The 23,628-nt window shown below is 36.1% G+C and overlaps 1 protein-coding gene across 8 annotated transcripts; it reads right to left on the bottom strand.

The window, feature by feature from the left end:
* Positions 1-2,491: 2,491 nt before the first annotated feature.
* CEP15 (centrosomal protein 15) lies at positions 2,492-18,657 on the bottom strand. Of its 8 annotated transcripts, none has more exons than XM_019728368.2 (6): positions 18,571-18,657; positions 17,821-17,904; positions 17,107-17,190; positions 15,560-15,683; positions 6,881-6,955; positions 2,492-5,007 (listed from the first exon to the last, which is right to left on the bottom strand). In XM_019728368.2, the coding sequence occupies exons 3-6, from the start codon at positions 17,157-17,159 to the stop codon at positions 4,873-4,875; spliced, it is 387 nt and encodes a 128-aa protein (XP_019583927.1). In that variant the 5' UTR covers positions 17,160-17,190; positions 17,821-17,904; positions 18,571-18,657; the 3' UTR covers positions 2,492-4,872. The 8 variants fall into 8 exon arrangements, with proteins under 8 accessions (XP_019583927.1, XP_019583926.1, XP_019583928.1 ...); XM_019728367.2 differs by having other exon boundaries at positions 17,107-17,187; XM_019728369.2 differs by having other exon boundaries at positions 17,107-17,187; positions 18,548-18,607.
* Between the last annotated feature and the right edge of the window lie 4,971 nt (positions 18,658-23,628).

Genomic DNA, 23,628 nt, shown 5'->3' with positions numbered 1-23,628 from the left:
TCCTCACTTTTTTCATATACCACATTTTGTTTATTCATTCAACCAACAGTGGATATTTGGGTTATTTCCACCTTTGGACTATTGTGATTAATACTGCTATGAATGTTGATGTACAAATATCTGTTGAAGTAGTGAGGATTTTTTTTTCATTCTTTATCATAAACCTATTCATTAAGCTTACACAATGTTCAAATTAGTAGCAGTGGAAATGTTACTTCACTGGAAAATCCCCACTCAAGATATTTGAATGGGGGAAAAAGTCTCTCTGTTCTAGTTATATTTTCTGAGAAACTATGAAACTGCTTTGTTTTCTTGCATTGAGAAGATATTCTAGAGATTTATACTATATTAGACCTTATCACCATTTAATATTATCAAGTATTTTTGTTTTTATCACTACCTTCAACCCTCTCTACTCGCTAACCCCTCCAGAATGTAAATTCTATGAGGACTTGGAGTTTGTTGAGTTGTTTTGTTAACTGCTATATTCTTGGTGCTTAGAACTGTGCTTGCTACATAGTAGGCAGTCAGTAAGATCTGTTGAATGAATGAATGGTGCTTGAATGTTATCCATCTCTATGTTTAATGGATATCATTTTTAAAAGCTCTGTATTTAGCTTATTTTGAACTTTTCAGTATTTGTTTTCCGACATTCTACTCCAAGGATATGTTTATAAGTGTTATAGATCTTATAAATAGTTGGAGACAAGGTATGAAAATTAATTATGTTGTATTAGGAGATCAAAGAAGATAGAGATGGACTAGAGAAAATATATAAATGGAATTTTGTCTCCCTTTAATTTGATTGTATTGTCCCGAAAATGGTATTGTGTAAAACATCAAAAATACTTCTACATTGATAACTTGGATTTAGGAAGGAATAATAAAGAATCCTTTGACCTTAACAGTGGAGAGTAAATGACGCCATTATCATCAAAAAGATAGAAAGGAACTAAATCATCACTTTCTAAATTAAGAACATTTCACTGTTTCCACTCAATGCAACTATTTATTGATTTGTATTGCAGTCACCCAAGACACTACTTTAGCAGAATCTCAGTCTCTTTGAGACACAAATTAGAGTGTTTAAAATAGTGAGAACTTTAAAACATTACTATAAGGTAGAGGACCTGGTGCTTTTTCTTGTAAGCAAGGAAACTTGACTCTGAGAGGTAAGACGATGTCCGGAAGCATTTTTTAGCTTCTGTCTTTGTTGGAGTCATTTACCTTGTCTGCGATGTTAGTACGGATATAATCTCAGTTCCAGATAGAAAGGGCGATCACAATGCCAGGTGTCAAATCCACAAAGCAATCGTCTCCTTAATTGCTGGAGTTTGACAAATCCCCCTGTTTGCCCAAGAAAACTCGAAATGTTCTTTTATTAGCAATAGAATTAAATTTCCTATGTAGACAAATTAACTTCTAAATTATAAGAGAAACAAACAAAAACACCACCAGAGAGAGAGAGAGAGAAAGAGAGATAGAGAGACCCCCTTATTTCAACCTGAACCTTTCTAAAATTTCTCTTTTCTTTCTCTTCTGCTTATTTTCCACAGATTTGTGTTTTCCTGTTTGAACTCACAGTCTAGTTATTGCCTTCTCTGAAGTAGTTTTTGGTCAGCAACCTAATTAAAGTGGAAGAGGTCAAAATAGACTATTGAAATGAAGCATGTTTTAAGCCATGTAGCTATTATATTTGGGCAATTCTTAAAAAGGGGGAAGAAACTCTTTAGAGAGCTTTAAAACTATTTTGTTTCACATAAAAGACTTAAAAATAAAATAAAAAGATGTGAATTGGCTTAGAGTAAAAAGACAAATTAGTAGACTAAGAAGGAAAAGAATATATTTTGTAGATAAGCCAAATTCATGGCCTTGTGCACCAAATTTTACACATTAAAATCCACCTGACAATGGTTTTAAAGTTTAATGTCTTCCTGTTGTCTCAACTGGCTGATTGCAAACCCTGGTTTCTCACATACGACATCCCCACCTCACCCTCAGCCCATCTCCAATCATGTCAGAAGTGACAAAATAATCTCCAAATAAGTTTAATTTTGATTTAAAAATATACCTATATATCCACCTTATTACTATTATTATTTTGTTGTTGTTGTTGGCTAGAAAGGGAGAATGAGGCAGAGAAGACAAAATTGTGAAAAAAAACAAGTGAAAGATGAGTATTCTCATCTAAGTTTTACATTGACAAGTTAAAACACCTTGTATATAATGCAGAGAAGAACAGTGTCTGACTTCTCTTTCATACATATTGCTCCCTGTGCATGGGAAAGGCCAGACGTCTGGTTTCCAGAGTATTAGGCTTTTTCCTTAGTATTTAGTAAAATTTATTTTTTGAACTTTGTAGAAAAACTGCAGCTCCTTCTGATCCTTAGCATTTTACAATTTAATAATTTCATATATTAGTGTTTCAGCAGAAAATGACCTTTGAATATTTATGCATTTGCAACAATCCAAGAAAGGCTGTGGAAACAAATGCTTGAAATGACCTTTATTTTGAAAAGGCTTTATTTTAAATTACAAATTCATAGTTTTCATGAAGAACAAATAGTAGGTATAATGTAGCGTATGGAAAAGGGACTAAATTGGGGTGGGGAAGGTAGGAGTAGATGACATTTCTTTTTCCTTGTCTGATTCCTACTAATTGTGTACAAAAATACACATTAGATATGGTATTTCTCCCTTCCTTAATAAAACAATATTTGGAAATTCCTATGTAAAGCTAATTTGCCATGAGGAATAGAAAGGCTTTTAATAGGGTATCCAGGTCCCGATGGGATTTGTTTTTCCTTTTAAACATATAGCATGTGGTGCAATCTGTTGCAGTGTACAAGGAGGAGAAGGGTGGAGAGAGCTCTGTGGGGCCCAAGAGTAAAGTCATCTCAGAGAGTTTTTGACGTATTAACTAGAATTGGAGAAATGGTATAGCTGTGACCTAGAAATACCTTACCCTTTGCCCTAAATCATAACTCAGGGTATAGTAAACTTATGCTTTCTTTAAAAACTATTTAGCAAGTTAGTCAGTTTAGGGGAGAAAAAACCTGAACCTTCTTTGGGATGGTTACATTGCTGTTTATTTTGTATTTTAATCTAACCTACTGGTGATTTAATTTACAGAACTCAAAGGAAGTGTGTACACTCAAATATTTGAGGACGTTAACGTATCAACCACTGTTTAATTTTGGAATGTGCCTACTTGCTTGACACAATATTTTACCATCTCAACAAATGTTTAGCCTTTTTTTCACTTGACTAAAGAGAAATAAGTTTCACATTGCTTCATTCACCTTCTTATGTGCATATGCTGGGAAAGATTGGATGTTAAAAAAAAAAAAACTTCCTCATGTTCCTTTCTACTATATCTAAATCTGTTTACCAATTCAAAGCTGCTAAAAAGCCCTGCATTCTCCTGCTAAATCAACTGGATGGCTAGAAACCAAACTGTAATGTAACAGGGAAAAAAATTATCAATTTATTTTCGTGACAGAACATTCTTGAGAAGGTATAAAAATTTTCTGGTCTTTTTGCCAGTTTTCTTTTTTCTTCCTTTCTCTGTCTTCCTTTTTTAAAGGCTTTCAGCGTTTAAGCTGATATTCTTTGTAGTTATATAACAGTTCTAATATTTTGTGACATTTTGTATTGTGACACTATAGATGAAATTGTCATCGGACTGACACTCTGTGCTGTTTATTCCTTAATTACAACTGTTAACACTGTAGAGAAGTGTGCTAATCTGCCAGTGCATATTATGAAAACAACGTTATTGTTACCCACACCAACACCCACTCAACAGGATATTTCCAAGATGATAGTTTAAAGGAACTTATCAGTACAATGGATGTTTCAGTATAGTTTGGGTGTTTTTTTTTTAGCTTGTCCTATTGTCTTCTTTTAAAAACACAAACCAGTTTGAAATATAAAATCTTTCATCGTAACATAGTATAGACTCCCTTTACTAGCAGGAGCTGCCTCCATAGTTAGGAAAATTATAAATTTTTTCGAGTGCTCCAGCAGCAGTGGACTGAGGAATCTTAAAGCTATTTAGGGTTGTGACCCAAAGCTTTCTGACTGGCAGTTGTTTCAGAGATAATGAAAATAGAAGGGAGAGGGAAGGGCAAGTTTAAAGATGAAAAGATGAGAGAGGCGTTATTTGCACTCACAGGATTGGCAATCCTTAAATAACCAAGTCAAAATCCAATAACCGTTCCTAGCTCTAATAGGTATCCTTTTTCAGAACCAAGGCTGAGCCCTGCTGAAACTTGCTACGTATAACACACTTTATAGTTAGGGAAGTTTTTCCCTGCAGAACATTTAGAGGTTTGATTATCTATGATGGACAAAATACTATGAATCTATTTTCTGATAAGTATTACTATGCTAAAGCAGTTAAGTGTCACTGTCTTTTCATTTGATAAAAAAAAAAAAAAAAAAACTATAATAGCGAGAAAACAACCACGTTGATCCTGTGATTTGTCCCCATAATAAAATATCTGAAAAGTAAAGATTCTAGAAAATGTAAAATCAGAGCTAGCAATGGGTATTCACTATTTAAGTGATTTTTTTAAACAACACATACAGCACTCATTTAGCAATTTATTTAATAAACAGTCCACCTTTCAATAATAGTTTTTAACACTTCCATTAGTTTGTTAGAAAGCAAATTTGTGACCTTGAAATAGTAGTAGGTCTCTAAGTGATAACCTGAGACTGGCCATTAGATTCTCATAGCTTCACTGTCATTGAGGAGGTGATGGGACAGTATGAATATATTTGATTCCTAGAATTCCTGCAATGACCTGCATATACTTTAAAATTCAGCTTTACTAAACAGATTTTTTTAAATAGTATGTGAAGAAGTTATTGCTGTGCCTTGTTTCGAATGGTATTTTCTGCTTCATTTTGATTTTCAACACCAATAGGATATGATACTCTTCCTAAAAGAAACTGTTCCCATTTGGGAATATATTCTTCTACTGATGCCCAGTAAAGAGTCTGGAAAAAAAAAAACAACATCCAAAAGTAAAAAAGCATATCAAGCAATTGAACTTGGCTCTTCATAATAGTCTAAATGTTTATTCACTTAAGTGTGTGTGTGCGTGTACACACACACACACGCACACACACACACATATATGTAGAATGCACTTCCTCTACAGAATATTTTATGTTAATTTTAGAAAAAAATCTGGCTACTTACTAGTGTTAATTTTCAAATTTCTCAGTAAAACCCAAGGCTGGCAGAATTACAGGTTTTAGAATTTTATTGTGACTTTATACGCCCTCTTGTGGCCATTATTATCACTATTATCATTTGTAACTTTTTGTTTAATGTTCCAGATCCCATACGAAATGATTACCCATACTTAAGTTATTATTATCAAATGTTTAACACGAACAACTGCTTAAAACCTAACATAACAAGATCTGACCTGGGATGAGATCAGGAACTGAACTATAATTAGTGTGGTATAGTTGAATTGACCTCTTGAATTGAATTGTATGGGGAAAACATTTAAAAATGTATCCACTGTATCTTTCAGAGGAGCACTTGATATGACAAATTCTAATTTCTTCCCAATTTTTTTTGTACATTGAGAAAATAATATCAAGATTATCTAACCACTTTTAATTCAAATAACTTGGAAACTGAGCTACTGTATTATTGGCCTGACTGCAGCAGTCTATAAGTTACAGAAACATGTACAACCTCACCGTATCACGTCTACGAGCTTTAATGATTTCTTGGGTGACTGCACTAAGGAGGCCAAAGAAAAAGTAAATGCTTAACGCTCTGTGTCTTAGGAGGGCATTTTATATTAGATCATCATTATCAATCTCATTTTGGGACGTCGACCAAAGAGTTAGCTAGCAGTAAGAACACATAATGATTCACTCTGAGCATTAAGAAGGTACAGAGGTTCTGAAAGTTGAAAATGGTGAGGGATTCTACACATGTATACATCTATGCATGTGGTCTGAGAAACAGCCTGACATACTTAAAATAAAGGTCATCCTGCTGTGCAAGACTAGAGAAGAAAAATACCAACCGAGGCCTGTGGTTGGGAGTTTCTCTACCATTCACGGCTGGATTAACCCCTATTGTGAACGCCCTGTACAGGCTAGAGTAAGGTATTGGAGAACTCAACAAAGAAAAAGACGTGCCCAAGGCACAACTTTGTACCCGAGTTTTTTCTATCTTTGATCCCTGGCTTTTCTTATTACTCTAGATGACACAGAAAATTGCAGGGCAAATTCTCAGCCTTTAATCTGGAGTCTATTCACATCCCTGGTTAGGCAGCAAGCAAAACTGTATTTGAAAAAGGTCACTAAAAATATAAAATCAAACTATTCTATAGGTAGTAAATTCCCTTTCATCAAAAATTCGTTTATATGCCAAATATGGTTTTATTTTGCCAGCCATCTTCCCAATCTGTTCTTGAACTGAGCAAAATAAAACAGACAAAAGCCACACTGTACCACATACCACATATTTAAATACCATTGGTTCAGTTTTTGGTATGGGGACTAAACTGCTACTTCTAACATCAGCCAACAGGAGAAGCTTTGGTTAGGCTTGCTGTCCTCTTAAAATGTAGTGCATACTGGCTGTTACGGTTTAACAGGATAGTTGTTGCTAAGTAACCAGGTGACAAGACACAGAATCTTTATAAAACTCGCACTTGATAAAATTGTTTTAAATTAAGATGTTTATCAGTTACCTGCTATGTACAAAGCATGGCACCTGTTTATTTTACTGAACAAATAAATGTGGGAAATGACACACATAGAGCCACCGGCTGATTCACAACACACTACTACCAGAATAGGGGCTCGTCTTTTACCCTTTGTTCCTTAGGGTTCTCACCTCAAGAGAAACGAGCTCAGGCGGTGCAGGTAGGTGAAGTCGGGTCTGTAGAGACTTTTCTGCTGCTTCTATATCCTGTAATGAACATCAGCATTTAAAAAACAATGTATTTACATAGCACACACAACCGTCACCTGTAATAGCATTGCCTATATCCTAGCTCTCTCACGTCAACTCTTCTCTGGATAGTTTGAAACTCACGGAGGGACACTGAGGCAGGAAAACTGATCATCGCTTAATTTTCAAATAGAGAATTCAGGGTTTCTTTAAAATAAAAGGAGTGGTTCTTCCAAGTACTGTCTTTTCATTTTAAATAGTGAGTGCCAATAATTCTTGTAAAAAGAACTTCCTCTAAAACTGCTCCGAGCACTAACTTAGCTCTAAAATCATTAACAGCACCCAGATGGATAAAATAGACACTAAAAGCAGTCAGATACCCAGACCCACATTGCGCCGACCTTCAAAGTGCAGAGATCTAGTCTCTCCAGATCATGTGCATGACACATTAATGATTGACGTTTCATTTGTTCAGTGTTCCACTGTTAAATTTTGTACTTGCGCAAATACCCCACATATTTAAAAGGTCAGTAAGATACTGTAGTACTTTTCAACAAGAAACTTTTCACTATACTATCTAAGTTTTTAGTACTAGATTTCTAAGGTAATCTCAATGGCAAGTTTTATTGATAAGTAGTATATCATTCAGCTGATGGTGTTCAAGCCCTGTGCTTTAATTTGAAGCTTAACTTATAGATGTGGGTCTTTTCTCTTATGGTTGTAGAAACACAAGGGTAATTAAACTTAATTCATACCTTAATTCATACAAGGTAAAGATGTTACCTTGATACACATGTGAAGCATAAGCCCAGATATGTAGGACTCTGCAAGGTGTTCCTGAAACATTTCAGTCCTGTTAATGAATGCTCCCCAAATCAGCATGTTGTCATTTGCTTGCTATGTTTGTCAGGTTCACAGAGGCCCTGAGTGAAGGCCGTGTGAATTTGGTCTCTCATTTGAGCTTAGTGAGTTCATAGAAAAGAGAAAGTCCTCTGATGCATTGGAGCAATCTAAGTACAGGGCTGTTGGACAGACGGAGAGAGATGGAAAAGGGCGTGGGAGTGGGGTGTGAAGAAGCCAGCGCTGAAGAGGAGAAAAGAGATAGCAGATGGTAGCGGCGGGAGCGAGGAATGGGTGTGAAATGGAAAAGGGAAAAACAGGAAATTCCCTAAAGGGACTCCCCAAAGTTGCACAACCATTAATGCACCTGCTGTCTAGAGGAAGGTGATTTGAAGGGGAAAAACATCAATTTCGGGATAAAATGCCCATCTATTACCATGTCTCTCCCATACTAGAAGTTTACGTCTAAGCCACATGATAAAGAGCTTGTTGGTACAGCAGAGCATGATGCTACAGCAGAGAAGACTAATTCTTCTGTGATTACATTCAGATTTTGGCAAGGTCCTGGAAAAATTATTTTTTACTTTTCTAAAACTAATAGAGTAAAATCACATCCCCAATTATACCATGATTCTAAGAAGTTATAAAGTTGTTAATGGTAGATCTAGGTGTCACCAGTACCTGTAGATAAGATTATAAACATTTTTCTTAAAGACCAGACAATAAGGATACTGAATGTCTCTTAATAGAAGATCAGATCTGCAAACGAGAGAACGAGTAGGGACACGTGGCCTGGTAAAGCATGACTGTTGTCTCTGCAGCATTTCCACAAGAGATTATCACCCTCCAGAGAACTTCTTCCTGAAGTGAGATTTCACTTTCTTAGACGTTTTGCTTACATCTCTCACTCTTCTCTTTCTCCTTAGCTGGCTCCTTTTTCAGTCCTTCATGCTGTGTGGTCTTTCTTAAGATTTGTGACATCTGTCTTCATCTTTTTACTTTTTCTCCCTCCAAAATTGTCTCTTATCTAGCTTCAACCATTCATGTAGAGGGATGGATAACTTTTCTTCCAAGCCCTTATTCCCCAACCTAATAAAACTAAACTCATCTTCTTCTTGCTGGATATACTGAATGTAAACAGTGGGGAGTCTACTCACGCAGCTATATCCTATATCCTCTATCGTTAACTCTTCTTATTCCCTATCATTTAAAAATCCAAAGCTTCAGGATGTCTCCTTGTAGCCCTTCCATGTCATTCCCAATGCTATGGCCTTATAATTATACTTATTCATTCAATAAGTATTTACCGAATACTTACTTGGACTTACGCCTAGACTATATCTCATTCTACTTTAATCCATACCTAACACAGAATTGATTAGTTTTGCTAAAAAATACTTTAAATATGTCCCTACTTGGACTGAAAAAAATTGATACCCACTACACAGAGGATGAAGTATGAATTCTTTAGCATGACTGAAAAATTTCTTTGACTATATGCTGCCAGAAGGAAAGGACTATACCGCATAGAACTTGAGAGCATCCAAGAATCTAACAAAGTTCAGGGTATGTACTTGACACTTAAATATTCATTACATGACGAAATGACTAAGGTATCAAAGAGTCCTGAGCAGAAACCACAAATGTAGAAATAGAAAGGTACCCAGGAGGGTAGGAGGAGGAAAACGAGAAGAGGAGAGAGGCTAGCCTTACCTGACTATACCTTGTTATCTGGTTTTCTAGATTTGCCACTAGACCATTTAAAATTTATACAGTTTTAGAACAAATGAAAAAGCGATCTCTAAAAATTGAAAACAAAATGAGACAAATTTAACTGCTATCTAGTGGGTGGCATAACCACACAGAAATATATCAAGTGGTGCTAGAACACAGTGTTTAGATGGAGCATCCCTAGTGGGATACACCCTAGGACAAAAAAGAATTGTGAAAAGTATCTAACTGAACATCATTCTCAGTGATCATATTGTGGGTGGTAGAACTATTTGTATCGCAGGATAAAGTAAGTAAGTAGCTATGTTGTTCTTGGAAAATTCTTTGGGAACTGAGATTTTTTGGTTTGAGGAAAAAAAGTGAGAGGTCAAAGATTGGTGGTTTCAAGTTCAAAGTCTTGCAATCTTTTAATCGAACTGGAGTTATTGATATGAGCTCTTGATGTAGTTTATATTTAAAGGAAAGTTGCAATAAACACCCCGAGTGCCCATGTCAAGAGCTTTAAACATATTTCCTGCCAGAAGGATCCAGGGCTCCTTGGAGCAATGGTCAGTGCCAAGTCTGGGCAGCCAGTGAGCCTGGAAGATTCCATCATACTGGAGAGAAAGGCAAACTGTTTAGATCATGTCAAAGGCCGTTTGGGGATAACTCGAAGAGGCTCCCTTTAGTAAAAACAGGATAAGTTGAGCATCAAAGGAGGAAAAATTGAAATGGATTGAAACATTTCAAATCCCAGATATATTTTTTAAAAAAAGAACAACTTGTAATTGGTCACTTTTGGAGGATACTAGAGAACTAAACTATCATTTTGAAAACTGATTACAGAGAAAGAATCAAACACTCATCATGCCTTTTCCTATATGAAGTGTATTTCAGTATAACCAAACAATTGACGAGGAGAAGTGTCTCTTCATATAGATAATCAGCAAGTGAAAAAGAAGGAATAAAAGAATTTGAATATCATTTTTTGCAACCCCTAATGAGTACATCTAGGCAATTATCATCTTTGACTGCTAACTCTCCCAAAAGAGAGACAGCCGGGCATTATGAAAGTTTTCTTCCCCACAACATACAACATTGAACCTGAATCTGATCAGGCCTCTAGATCTGAACTGGTCATTCAGTATCCATCAGCCTCATTAGCTGAGCACTTGACATGTGTCCAAATTAAGATGTGCTGTAAGCGTAAAATACACACTGAACTTTGAAGGCTTAGTAAGAAAAGGAAATATAAAATATTTACTTTTAATAGCAATTACATTTGAAGTAATATTTTCTGTGGGACGAAATTCATTTTAGTAACATTTTATTGAATCTCTTTTGATTTTATTGAAAGTGGTTACTAGAATATTTTAAATTGCATATGTGGCTCATATTATATTTCTGTTGCACAGCTTAGATTTTTCAATTTATAGGAATCCCAGGGATCAGAGGAACCTACTAAACGATACCTCAGCAATGTAATTAGCAACATCCAGACTCTTAGAAACTCTATAGGACAAAATGATCCAATTCCTTCAAAACTAAATTAAAAGAGGGAAAAAAGGGCCGGGGCGGGGAAGGACTTTTAGAGATTTAGAATATCTATCAATCACAAATTGGATTTTTTTGGATCCGATTCAGACAATTGTAAAAACATGTTTATAAATTAATCAAGGAAATTTGAATCCTAATTGGATATTTAAGGAATTATTGTAAATTGCTTCATAGTATTGGGATTTTTCTTGAAATAGTCCTTTTAGTGATAAACTCTGAAATATAGAGAGCTATATACTGGTCTATTTATAGATGAAACCATGCGATGTCTGAAGATTAGCTTTGAATAATCTGAGGGGCTGGGTTGGAGGAGAGGAATGTAGATGGAACAAGACTGGCTGGGTTTTGATAATTATTGAATGTAGGTGCTAAGCACATGGGAGTACATTCTTCTATATTCCCTCTCCTACGTACTCATAGATTGGAAATTTTTCATAATTTAATTAAAAAACAAGTTTCCAGTGTGGATGATGGCCTAAATGTTACTGCATGGCAGGATTCAGCAGCCTATATAAATGAGTTGACTCAAGACTAGGAAAGGTAAACTATGAGCACATTCTTGTACTGAGGTCTCTTTCTTCCTCCCCACACTCGACCCTCCCTCCCAACACAGCATATATATATATATATATATATATATATATATATATATATATATATATATGTGTGTATATACATATACATATACATATACATATACATATACATATACATATACATATATATATAGTGAACCCAGCTAAGGCGGGGCTGGGTTTAATCTTCTAATCTGCTGGAGGGGCAATTTCTAGGATAGAAAAAAAACAACACTAAGGCATGAGAAACAGGATCAGTGGGACAAGAACATTTAAGCATTCATTACACTTATTCTTCATTGAATTGGAGGAAGTGAGAAATGCGAGAAAGGAAAAGGAGAGATGTGGACCTGTAAGTCACTGGCCATCCTGGGTGGCAGTTAGTTGGTTGAAGGCTCTAACTACCATGGGACACTAGCCTGTCCCATGAAGGCTTCCAGGACATGCCTGAGGGAAGCTGTCAGTGTATCAAATGTTCTGTAGCTCTCCTCCCATTCATTCTCACCTCTGGAGTTGATCGTCTTCCTCACAAGATGACATTTGTTACCACAAAATTGCCCATTTGGGTAAAACTAAGTTTTGTGGGGAGAAAGGTGGGAGAGATGGCAGTTCATATTCTGCAAATATAGAAACAAAATCCTCTCTTTCTCTTACAAATCCATAGCAATTTTATGTTTTTAAAAGGCAGGAAAAAAATCACCCAGCCTGTTTTCAAAGTCCACTATCTGTTAGGATACTTACCGATTTAAACCCTCACTGAGTTTTCTTCACTACTTACATTTCATATTCATTCTTTTACTAATATGTTTGCATCTTTGATGGGATTAGTGTCTTCCTTATTGCTATTCTTTTAAAAACACCTTTTGATATTCTTGCTAATTTATTTTCCCAAATGCATTTATAGAAACTTTACTGGGTTTGATGCACATTTTGTTGGGATTTTATTAAACCTAAAAATAAGTTTGTGATAACTGACTTTAAAAAAGTAATAGTCTCCCCAATCAGGATTAAGGCATGTATCTCCACTTATGTTTTCTCTTAAATCTCCCACTGAAGTGTAATAATTCTCTTTATACCATTCGTGCATATACTATGTCAAGGGCATTCCCACGTATTTTATAATTTTTCTAATGTGAACTCTCATATTTTCCAGCTGTATGTATAGGATTACTATTGATTTTTATATGCTTACCTTTTACCCCTTAATTTTAGTCAACTCATATTAGCTTTTAAAACAATTTTGACTTTTTTAAGTATGTAACCATACCATTTTAAAATGCTAGTTTTGCGTCTTCCTTTCCAAAAGTTAAAGCTTATTCCCTTTTAATGTTTATTATATTGGTCAGAACATCTAAATAAGGTTCAAAATGGATGGGTGATAGAGATCGTCCTTATTTTGTTACTATCTTTATAGGAATGCTTCCAAGTTTTAATGGCACCATTTTTGAAGCGTGTCCTGTACATACGTACATATCCTAATGTAACTTAACCTGTTCTCAACAAGGGGTATTAGGAGTAGTTATTATGGTGTCCATATCTCTAAACTAAGGGATTAGGGCAGATCAGTGTTTTTCAGTTCCTTAGAGCCATAGCAGGGCAGGCAAGGAAGGGCTGAATGGTGGGGTTTTGGGCCAAAGCAGATCCACTTTGATCTATTTTACATCTCTATAAAGAGCTTTTATGCTAAACAAATTAAAAACCTTTGGATGACAATCTGATATAATCTGTACGCTTTTTAAAGTCTCTCCCAATTCAGAATTCTGTAATCAAGTCCTATTTATTTTACTTTCATAATAACTTCTATGGTAGAGCCATTAAAATTATTTCCAAAGTTAAAAAAAACACAACATAGTATGAAAAAAAGGATAAAAAATTGCATATACAGTTATTCAAAATATGTAAAAAAAAAAGTCAGGGAAGAGACAGCAAGTCTGTGACAGCAAGTACTGGGATGTAATAGGTGCTCAATAAATGTTTATTAAAAACTGTAAAGAAATATACAAAAATATATTAATTTCTAGATAGGCAGGATGACATGGATATTATTTCATCTTATTTGCTCTTTGCAGTTTTTTACAGTGAAACTATATTACTTTGATAATCGGGAAAAAACCGTATCACACTGTTTTCTCATGACTATGAAACTAGGTTCATTTTCTTCCTTCTAGATGTGACAGTGATTTCACAGCTACTATTATATCCAATATCTCCATTCTTGAAATCACTTTGCATCTAAATAACAAATGAATCCTTCTTAAATACCCACTCCTATGTTTCTTATATAAGTCTCTCTTTTTCTTTTGCTCACACATTTCCAGTACTACATAATCTCTACATAGCAAGTCTTAACTTACTCATTTGGTCTCACAATACATATTCAACCTTGTTTCCTCTGACTTTCCAAACTACTTCTCTCACAGTCCCATGAACATTCATAGGGCCACTTAGTCTTTTCCTGTTGGCTCCTCTGTAAGAATCCAGCCTTGCCTTCTGCCTATTCAAACACAACTCCAGTTTAGTTCCTCTCTGAGACTTCTTAGAATATTCTAGCTCTCAGATTTTTTTTTTACATTTCCTCCTATACTAGGAGTGCTGAGTATTCCACATAACTTAGTGTTTGATCATATAGTCTCATATTTTGTTTGACAACCTTATGTCATCAACTAAGCCTGCTAGCTATTTGATATAAAGAACTCTGATTTATACTTATTTTGTTCCCACTTTCTAACCAGGAATAGCTCAACAGAAAGGCTCCTCAGGGCACTCATCAAATACTTGCTCATTAAAAGGAGGATGCTTGAAAACTAAACATTATTACCTGCACTTGCTGCAGGTAAGTAGTAACCAAGCCTTTAAGCCTTCTAACTTAGTTTTTCTGACTTTTCACAGCAAATTCCAAATTATCCTATAGATTTCCATTTAAAAATAAATATTGCAAACACCATTGGGCAAGTAAGACATATGGCAATATAGAATGCTTTGGTAGCACTATGGCTGTGACTTAAATTACTGTGGATCAAACTGCCAGAAGCTGAGAAGATAACTGAATTTTCCTCTTCCTTTATCTAGTGAGGACAGAAGATAACTATATTATGCCTATCGATGAAAATATTTAACAATAAAAAACTGAAAACACTGCTTTATAACTTAAATAATATAGCCTTACTTCCAAATGTTTTAGTCATAGGATCTCTTGGAAGCTTGACTGGAGGCAAACTTTTAGGGTTTTAATTATGGATGAAGCCATACAATTTTGGAAGCAAAGTATAGCAAGCAGCCAGAAATGTCACACATATGATTTTACTCCAAGTGGGCACATTGGCCAAATGGTGAGGCCCTGCGTAATCACACTTTGACCACCCCCTCCATCACCATCAAAAGACATCTTGGAAATCTGTTATCTTAGATAGGAATTCTGTGTGTTGACTATGGCTCCAGTAGGGCAAAATCAAATCGTTCTTATTTTTGTGATGTGAAATAGTTTTGAGTTGGATCTAACGACACTATAAGTACTCTATGGTATTTCAGGATCTCCGTGCAAATATTAAGTTGATGCAAAAGTAATTGCAGTTCAAAAGGTGAAAAATCATTGCAAAAAACGCAATTACTTTTGCACCAACCTAATAGAAGATGAAAGATGGAAAGTTACATCTTGTAATTATTACTTGTTGCACAAAAGATGACCTTAAAGTTCCTTCTGTAGTCATGGATTTTCTGGTTGATTGAAAACATTTAGCTTAAGCAAACTTCAATTTTTTTCATTATCAAAAATGAGAATCCATATGCTAATTATTTTATGGGTCTGAAAAATAGATGGTGCTTCATTAATTCTATTTATTACTCATAACAAAGGCATTACATAAATCACAATTATGAAATTCACTTAAACCCATTTTGCAAAGGTGGGAAAAATCTCTATACTCAAGTCATGGAAATTTACCTTTAAAAGACTAAGGTTCCTTTTAAAAGCAGTCTCAGCTGCTTGAATCTGAGATGCCTTTTCCTTGTTTTGCTCTCCAAATTTATTCTTCATTTGTTGAAGTAACATTAATCTTTGTGATACTCTAGAAAAAAATGAAAATTACTGTATAAAGTTTTTTTTTAAAAAAGGAAACATTGCTTGACCAATATAAAACGTTCATTTCTTAATTGTATTTTACTTTAAGTTCAACCTATTTTGAAAGCCAATTACTATGTCTATTAATAAGACAGGGAAAGACTTAGGTAGTTTTAAGTCTTAAGTCTGGATAAAATTATTTTTATTTTCATTAACATATATACTGTAAGTATATGCTTCTGTCTTTAGCCTCTCTGGTCTTCTGAAATTATTTTAGAGTGTTGAAAATATGTTTTAATTTTTGGTGAAAATGCAAACTGTAATACATATCCCTTTGTACACATACTTATATATACCTCCGCACACACATACATCGATATAACTTGCTATACGAAACCTTCTGCTTAACACTTCGATACCCCTGAATCTCATGTTACACATTTAGAATTGTGCTAAACTTCCATATGTTTGAAGAAGCAATAAAAATATTTTTTTCCTCCTTTTTTTCCCAAAGAAAGATGATGGTTCCCTATTTGAGTGAGAGGCTGTGTATATGCATGCATACTCACAACAAGGTAAAACAGTAATTGAAGAAAGATGTAAAAAGTTATGAGTAAATTCTCAAACTACTTTATTATATATAGTATACTTTCAAAGTCTCTCAGTGGTCAAATGCTCATTTTACAAGTTTTCGGTCCCCTTAAATGTTTAATAAGTAAATATAATAGGTTCAATGATTTAAAAAAAAAAAAGATGTAAGTGGTATATATGACAGTCTAACCATTTCCCAAATAGTTGTGGAGATGTTCAAGAAACACTGTCTCATAGGGCTGTTATTGAAAGTAGAACTAAAATTGTGGTCTTTGAACAGTCTTTTTTTGTAAAGAAATTATCTTAGAAGGCCAAGGAAGAGGGCCTAGTAAATTAGAGAAAAGGAAAACATGGGAGTCCACAGACAGAGATGGAAACGGGTTAATACTAAATTTAAGGGCAAGACTGGCTATATACTTTGCAAGGCCCAATACAAAACAAAAATGTGGGGCCCCTTGTTAAAAATTATTAGGAATTTCAAGACTGCAATATTAGAGCATTGAACCAAGTGCAGGGCCTATGGGTGCAGAGATCTAGCGCTGGGTAGGAGGCTTAGAGGAGTCCATTAAATATTAGTGTGTAGCCTAGAAAAGGTGAGAGGAAGGGTGAATTTATCTAGATATTAGTAACAAAAAGTAAAAAGATATAGAACATAATTATACCTTTTAATCTTTGTTATTCTTAAGAGACAGTGACATTCTCTAACACCAAGATCTTGCAAATGTCAGAAAATTTAAATGACAAACTTTCGGATTTTTAAGTCTCTCTGTGCACATAATGTTTCATTAATAAAACCAGTATAATTTATACACTTAGATTAGCCTTTTAAAAAAACTTACATTTCTTCATGTCTTTTAGAAAGGCGAATTTCTTGAGCAAACAAGGAAGTCATCTTTAGTTAAAGCTGCCTTATAAGCTTTCTGCTAAGTAATAAAAACATTTAAAGTTACTTACACCACATGTCTTCAGCTTTGCAATATTTGATCATTTTAGTACCTCAGTCTATTGGTTCTCTTAGAAGAGAAAAATAAAACTTGAGATGTAATAAGGTATAAAATGAATTTAAAATGCATTTAAAAACATTTTTATTTGTGAGGCATAGTTCTTCTTAGGCCAGATGCATCCAAGAATAGCATGAGTCAGGTAAACTCAACATGTTTCACATTTTCCCTTCTTTTTTCCCCACATTTTAACCTTATTCAGAATTCAAAACAAACAAGCAGCTGGTACTAAGACTAGTAAACATTTTATTGAATCAACAGAAAAAAAAATCCACTCTGTAAAATTCAGCACACGAACACCATCTCTCACACGTGTGCACACACACATAGACAGGCAGGCAAACAAGTATGAGAACCAACTGGAAATTCATGGTCTTTCCTTTATTGGAAGATTGCCCAGTCCTACCATCTCTTTTCCAAATAGGAAAGTATTTTTTCATGTGTCATTGTGGGGAAAAGCACAATTGGTCCCTTCACCTGACCCTGGCTGCTCAGGACTCTCATTTGGAAAGTTTAGGAGAGCCCATTTTCACGGCACGTGAGCAAGCTCACCTTGGCTGAAGAGACAGAGGTCTAGTGAACTGCTTGGAGCCTGTAGGCAAATCATCCGCTTGGGTGCAAAAGTTGAAGGTGCTGCTGTAAGGGAAAATAAGACAGAAATAAAATTCCTTCCTGGAATGAAGCATTGGCTTTCCTAAATTTTATGAAATTAAACACTGACTGCTACCGCCTGAGTGTCCAGCGCTGATGGAAAGATTGAGCTCTTCCTTCAGCACACATGTATTGAGAGTAGGGAATTGGAAACGCCCCCCTGCCCTCGTCGGCTTTTTCTCAAGGCATTGGGGTCTCATCTTCAGAACCACGGACAGCAATTGCTCACAGGGTCCCCAGAGAGTGTCGAGTTACAGGTATTAATGTTTTCCTCTAAAATCACTGCAGGCCAATCCTGGCTTCCTTCCTCCCAGTTTCCATTGCAGCGCCAAGGAAGTCCCAGAAAGTTAGTCCCTGGTAACTTCTTTTCGTTACGCCTGCCATCAGCACTTCACACAAACCTCACAACAAATTCTGCCTTTTGAACCGAGGATCCGCACGGTCTCAGAGTCAGCAGCCCTCCCACCACCGGAACTCCCGCTTACACCCAAAGGACTCACACACTGGCCTCATCACCCCAGCTCTTCCCCTTGAGCAACATCCACCCCACCGGCCCTGCAGGCACCGGTGCCGCCTCGGACGATCAGAGCGCCCACGCGCGCGGTGATGCTTCACTACCTTCACTCACCCAGACCCACGCCGACCTCTTACCGAAAGGCGCCGGTATCTGTGCAGAGGCTGGGTCGCCGCGCAGGCCTGGGCGTGGCCACGCCACCATCGTTGCGCACGCGCAGCAAGAGTTGCCATCACAGCATAAAGGGCGGGCCTCTGGAGCGCAAGGTTAGGTGGCGCTGCTCGGAGGGGAGAGCTCCCGCAGGCGGCCGTTAGGGACCCTGGGGAAGTTCCATTTGTCGGCGGTAGCTCAATTTCAGAGCCTTTTAACGTGGGAGCGGATTATGTTCAAAAGTCTTCAGAGAGTAAAGCTGATTTCTTACAAGCTAGAATGTCACAGTGGAAGGTGGACATGAGGAAAAACGTCAAAGTATGAATGGACTTGACAGCCACTAAAAGCACTGTGTGATGAACTTCACCCTGGGCGCCCGTGCTGAGCACAGGAGCGAAGGCCCTGCCGGCTTGTAGTTCGCACCCACGTTTTGGAGTTTGTGTGTCAGTAGCTGTATTTATGTGGATTTGCTCATTCATGGACTCCCCAGAACACCTGGTGAAATGGGTACAGTACCATTGTCCTCATTTGACAGAGAGGAAACAAGTTTGGCCATTCATTTATTTAGGTCATAGCTTGAAGCCAGCAGAGCCTTTATTACGTTTCCCACAGCCCTCAGGACACATCCCTTACTGATGTAAAGCGCATTCTTAAACATCCTTTTGCCTCCCCCCCCCTTTAAATAATTTTGTGAGGTACGTGGTACTCTCCTTAATTATAGAGGAAGAAACTGAGGTTCAAGAGGTAAAACTCTTTTCTTCCTAAAGGTTACTGAGTTAGTGAAGGGCAAAAGAGATAGGACTCCAATCCAGGGTGTCTTTTATTTTTTTCTTTCCAAATTATCGACAGAAAATTTAGCTCCTGCTTCGGGACTAGGACACTTCATGTTTCCTTTTCTTGGAAATCCAGCCCCTTCCCCAGATTCAGTTCCTCATCTTTCAGTGTTATTTCCTCAGAGCAGTCCCTGAACCTCCAGCATAAGGTTGCAACTCTACTTCTTCTCTCTCTCCTCCTTCTCCTGCTTTATTTTTGTCCACAATAGCATCATTCCACTTATAATCACTTGGTCATTATTTACCAATTACACTCCCTACTAAAATCTGAATGACCTTAGAACAGGTATTTTTTGTTCTCTTGTATTTGCTGCTGTGTCCTCAGCAACTAGGACTGCCTGACATACAAGTGCTCATTAAATATTTTCAATGAATGGACAAAGTGATTCCCCGACTAAAATTTCATCATAGGTAAGAGGTCTGTCTTCAGTTGATAGGATCTTAGACTTAGCTGTTCCACAGCCTTACTTAGTAAAGATGAAAGAAAAATTAACCCTTGATTGCTTCTGTGTTCTGGGAATGCAATAGAGCTTTTGCATGGTTACATGGCACTCTTGTTTATCTTTTTTACATAAAAGGATTTATTTTTTTTTCACAAATAAGGATGTTTTTCTTAAGTTGGTAATGGGTTGCATGAACTAGAGAACAGAGTGCACATTAAAGCATTTGTAGGTTGCTCGAAACAAACTTTACTCACTTCCCTGTTTTGTATAAGTTTGCCTAGTGACACAGTTGGGACAAATCCAGCTCTTTCAATTTTGAGCCCAGCTTTTGGAGGTCATTGTCTGCCTTAGCAGTGAACCAAGGAATACTTTGGAAATTTGCATGCAAGTTTTAGTAGAACAGTAATCAGGAATACCTCACAGACACTTAGAGTTTATCTGCACAGACAGTGATAATTTATAGCATCCCAGAAAAGTATAACACTTACTCTCTACTTAAAGGTCTGCTATGATAGCTCCCTTCCTCATGACTTAGCTCACAATTGAGCCTTTCTGTGAGACGGTGTTGGGGACAAAGACTCTCTGGCAATTGCAGACTACTAGTATACAGCTTCTGTGTTTATTATGCAAATTTGGGTACTATCTGTAGTGAGATATTCATAAGCTATGCAAATTAACCTAAGTAACACCTGGCCCCCATAAGGGGGCATTCTGTCAGTGTGTAGTGAAGTTAGTATTTCCTAACCTTGGACTAGTTCTGTGCACCAGCCTCATTATTTAGAAAGTACTGTGCCATTTAGTCATAAATTCTATAAAGATATATTTATTAAAAATCTGTAAGATGTAGTCTTCGCCCTCAAGACCCTAGAACCTAGCTGGATGGATTCTTAAGGTATACAAAAAAAGCTAGAGGATAACAGCTGACAACATAAAAATAACTTAATATTTATTACGTGCTCATTCTTTACCAGGCATTTTGCATGAATTGCCTTACCTCATCCTCATAACAACCCTATGAGCAAGGATGCTGAATGAACTCTTTCTATCCCCATTTTATAGCTGAGAAAACTGAGGCTTAGAGAAAAGATTCAAGATCACACTGCTAGTAAAGGAATTTCAGCTTGTTTGATGTTAATAGTCTTAAGTAATTATGTATATTATATTAAGAATGTGCAATTAAAAAGTATTATGCAGATTATAAGGGTGCTAGAGAAGAAAGAGCATTTTGGAAGACTGAGGTAGATTTTGAAAACAGTGGAATTTGGAGGTCTGGTTTTGTAATTGGGTGTATCAGGTGGCAGGAGAGTGGAACGTCTTCCAAGTGAAGGAGATGGCATGCACAGAAGTGTGTGTCATGAGAAAACATCTGGGATGAGGGCCAGTGGAAAGGACGCGTGGAGAAGAATGCTTTCGCCTCATTTCTGCCAATTTTGAAGGTTTCATTTCTGGTGTCAGAGGATTTTTAAATAGAGGTTTGACAGTAATAAGGAGGAGTTCTTGGAGAAGGTGAGACTGGTAAGTAGAGAATAGAAATAAGGACAGAGGAGGAAGGCTTGAGGGTGAAAAAGGAAGAACAAGCTTTATAGAGTAAGAAATAATTAAAAGAATTGTAGAATCTTTGACAATTTCAAAGATTCCAAATTACTACGTAACAGCAAATTCTATTGATAGCTTTTTTATACAGTCTTTTTAGACCTCCTTTGGGTTTACTCTGGGTATACAATTACAAAGAATATAAAGAACTCTTGCCTGAAATGGAGTTCGTTTATCTTCCTGTTGCAGGAAATCCCAGATGAAATTTGGTAAAGTGGGTCAAATTGGCTGTAATGGCTGTACTGCATTTCTTCACTTTGAAATAAAATCATTGGCAGTGCCAGGTGGGTACTAGACTAATCTGGGGTGGGGGGAGTGGTAGTTACCTCCTCAATTATACAAATGTTGAACCACTATGCTGTATACCTGAAACTAATATAAAATAATATCAAATTGTAATTGAGAAATAAATAAATAAATCATTAGAATTTTACATTTTTCTATAGTTATGGACTGTCCATTTTGTTATTGAAAAATATTCCACACTCAAAATGTATCTGAAATGCTTTAAATTGGCCCTTGATGGGTTTTGACCAGAGAAAATTTACAACCAGAAACCTCTTTAGGATCTTTTGTCAATGAATCAGCTATCAATCAAGGTCCAATCAGATAAAACTCTGCAATAGAGCAATCATTATCACAGCTGGTAGCTATATTCTTGGCTGAGAGAACAGGCCATGCTGATAAAACTATGCTCAACCCTAGAGATTTCCAGTGAGAATTTGCATATGCCTTTTCCTTCTTGAGAGAGCAAATTAAACCTCACTAGTTCTAAAAGTCACTTGAGAAAGCATTAGCATTTAAAAATTGAACTCACACATGATAATTCTCAGCAACTGTGTACAAAGTAAATATGTATACTTTTTTACTTTCCAAATATCAGTAATTTAAAGCTCACACATCCTTTTGTCTTATAATGACAGCTTTCCAGCTGTGTATAATTTATAAAGTTTTTTTTAATGTTTTATTTTTTTGCAAGTCATCTCTTTGATTTCCTAGTAGCTTTAATTGCATTCGCTAGTCTCTCGATAACTCTTTGAGTCAGGCTTTTTTTTTTTTTTTTTAAATAGGTATCTTGGCTCCCGTCTTCTCTGCCAAAGACTTTCTTCTACTTCTTTTTTTTTTGATACTGGCATTTTTTTTTTTTTAATTGGAAAATGTTGGTGAACAATGTGTTTCTCCAGGGCCTCATTGTCCTTCAATCTAGTTATGGAGAGCGCAGCTCACTGACCCATGTGGGAATCGAACTGGAAACCCTGTTGTTCAGAGCTCGTGCTCTAACCAACTGAGTTATCCAGCCGCCCCAGACTTTTCTTCAAGTTGGAATTTTCTCTTTCGTAGCCTTCCTGCCTGATTCTTTATTTTCTTCATGTTGTTTTTTTCTTTTGCTCTTACAGTCCTGTAACAACTTTATCATTAGTCCACTATTGCATAAGCAATTAAAAACCTTCTTAAATGCATACTTTACTTGGTAAGCATTGTATTCTGCCATTCTCATCTTTTTGTAATGCTCTGCAACTGTGTTTATTGAAAATATTTCAAGTCTCTTTGCACCAGCCATTTTATCATCATTATTGTTTGCTATATCCATGCACTTGAAAACTTTTATATGATTTTCTTTGAAAGAACAAGAGTTGCCGTTTTAGTGCATTGCAACTTCCTTGTTTCAGGATCTAATAGTATGTAAAAGTATTGTTCAAAAAGGCTGTTGTGGTTTAACGCGTTTGGGACAAATAATTTTTAAAAAATCCATATCCTTCATTTATATAAGAACAGCATGAGAAAATGTCTTACCTCACCTTTTTTAACATTCATGAGAATACATTTCTTCTTTTGTTAGCACATCAGGTCTTATTTTCAAATTGGATTTTATTTTTCTCTAAGTATCCTTTTTGTATTGCTTTTCAGTAACGACTTTTTAAAATTGAAATCTGAGCAATTGCACTGATGAAATATTCTGATAAATGTCCTCAAATTTGGATACACATGTCACTTTTAACTTAAGAATATTAAAAACTTTAGTTAAATATACACTTGGGATTTGGCTAATTTTTATAATCATGCTTTTAGAGGTAAAACATGAATTCTTAAATGTCTTTATATATGGGTCTGCTTTTCTTAAGCTCTGAAAAAAATGCAAATAAAAGGACATAGAAGTAGACAGCAAATTAATTTT

This window comes from Rhinolophus sinicus, linkage group LG10 (genome assembly GCF_036562045.2).
Source record: "Rhinolophus sinicus isolate RSC01 linkage group LG10, ASM3656204v1, whole genome shotgun sequence".
Taxonomy (NCBI): Eukaryota; Metazoa; Chordata; class Mammalia; order Chiroptera; family Rhinolophidae; genus Rhinolophus; species Rhinolophus sinicus.
The sequence above is the reverse complement of the archived record's forward strand: the minus strand, read 5'-3'. Positions and strand labels throughout refer to the sequence as shown.

What these genes read in the sequence shown, in the direction of transcription:
- CEP15 (XM_019728368.2), bottom strand. Translation starts at nt 17,159, where the DNA reads ATGACTTCCTTGTTTGCTCAAGAAATTCGCCTTTCTAAAAGACATGAA. An exon ending in TCTAAAAGACATGAAGAAAT is followed by an intron (nt 15,684 to 17,106) that starts GTAAGTTTTTTT and finishes ATTTTTTTCTAG; the next exon opens with AGTATCACAAAGATTAATGT. An exon ending in GGAACCTTAGTCTTTTAAAG is followed by an intron (nt 6,956 to 15,559) that starts GTAAATTTCCAT and finishes TGTTCATTACAG; the next exon opens with GATATAGAAGCAGCAGAAAA.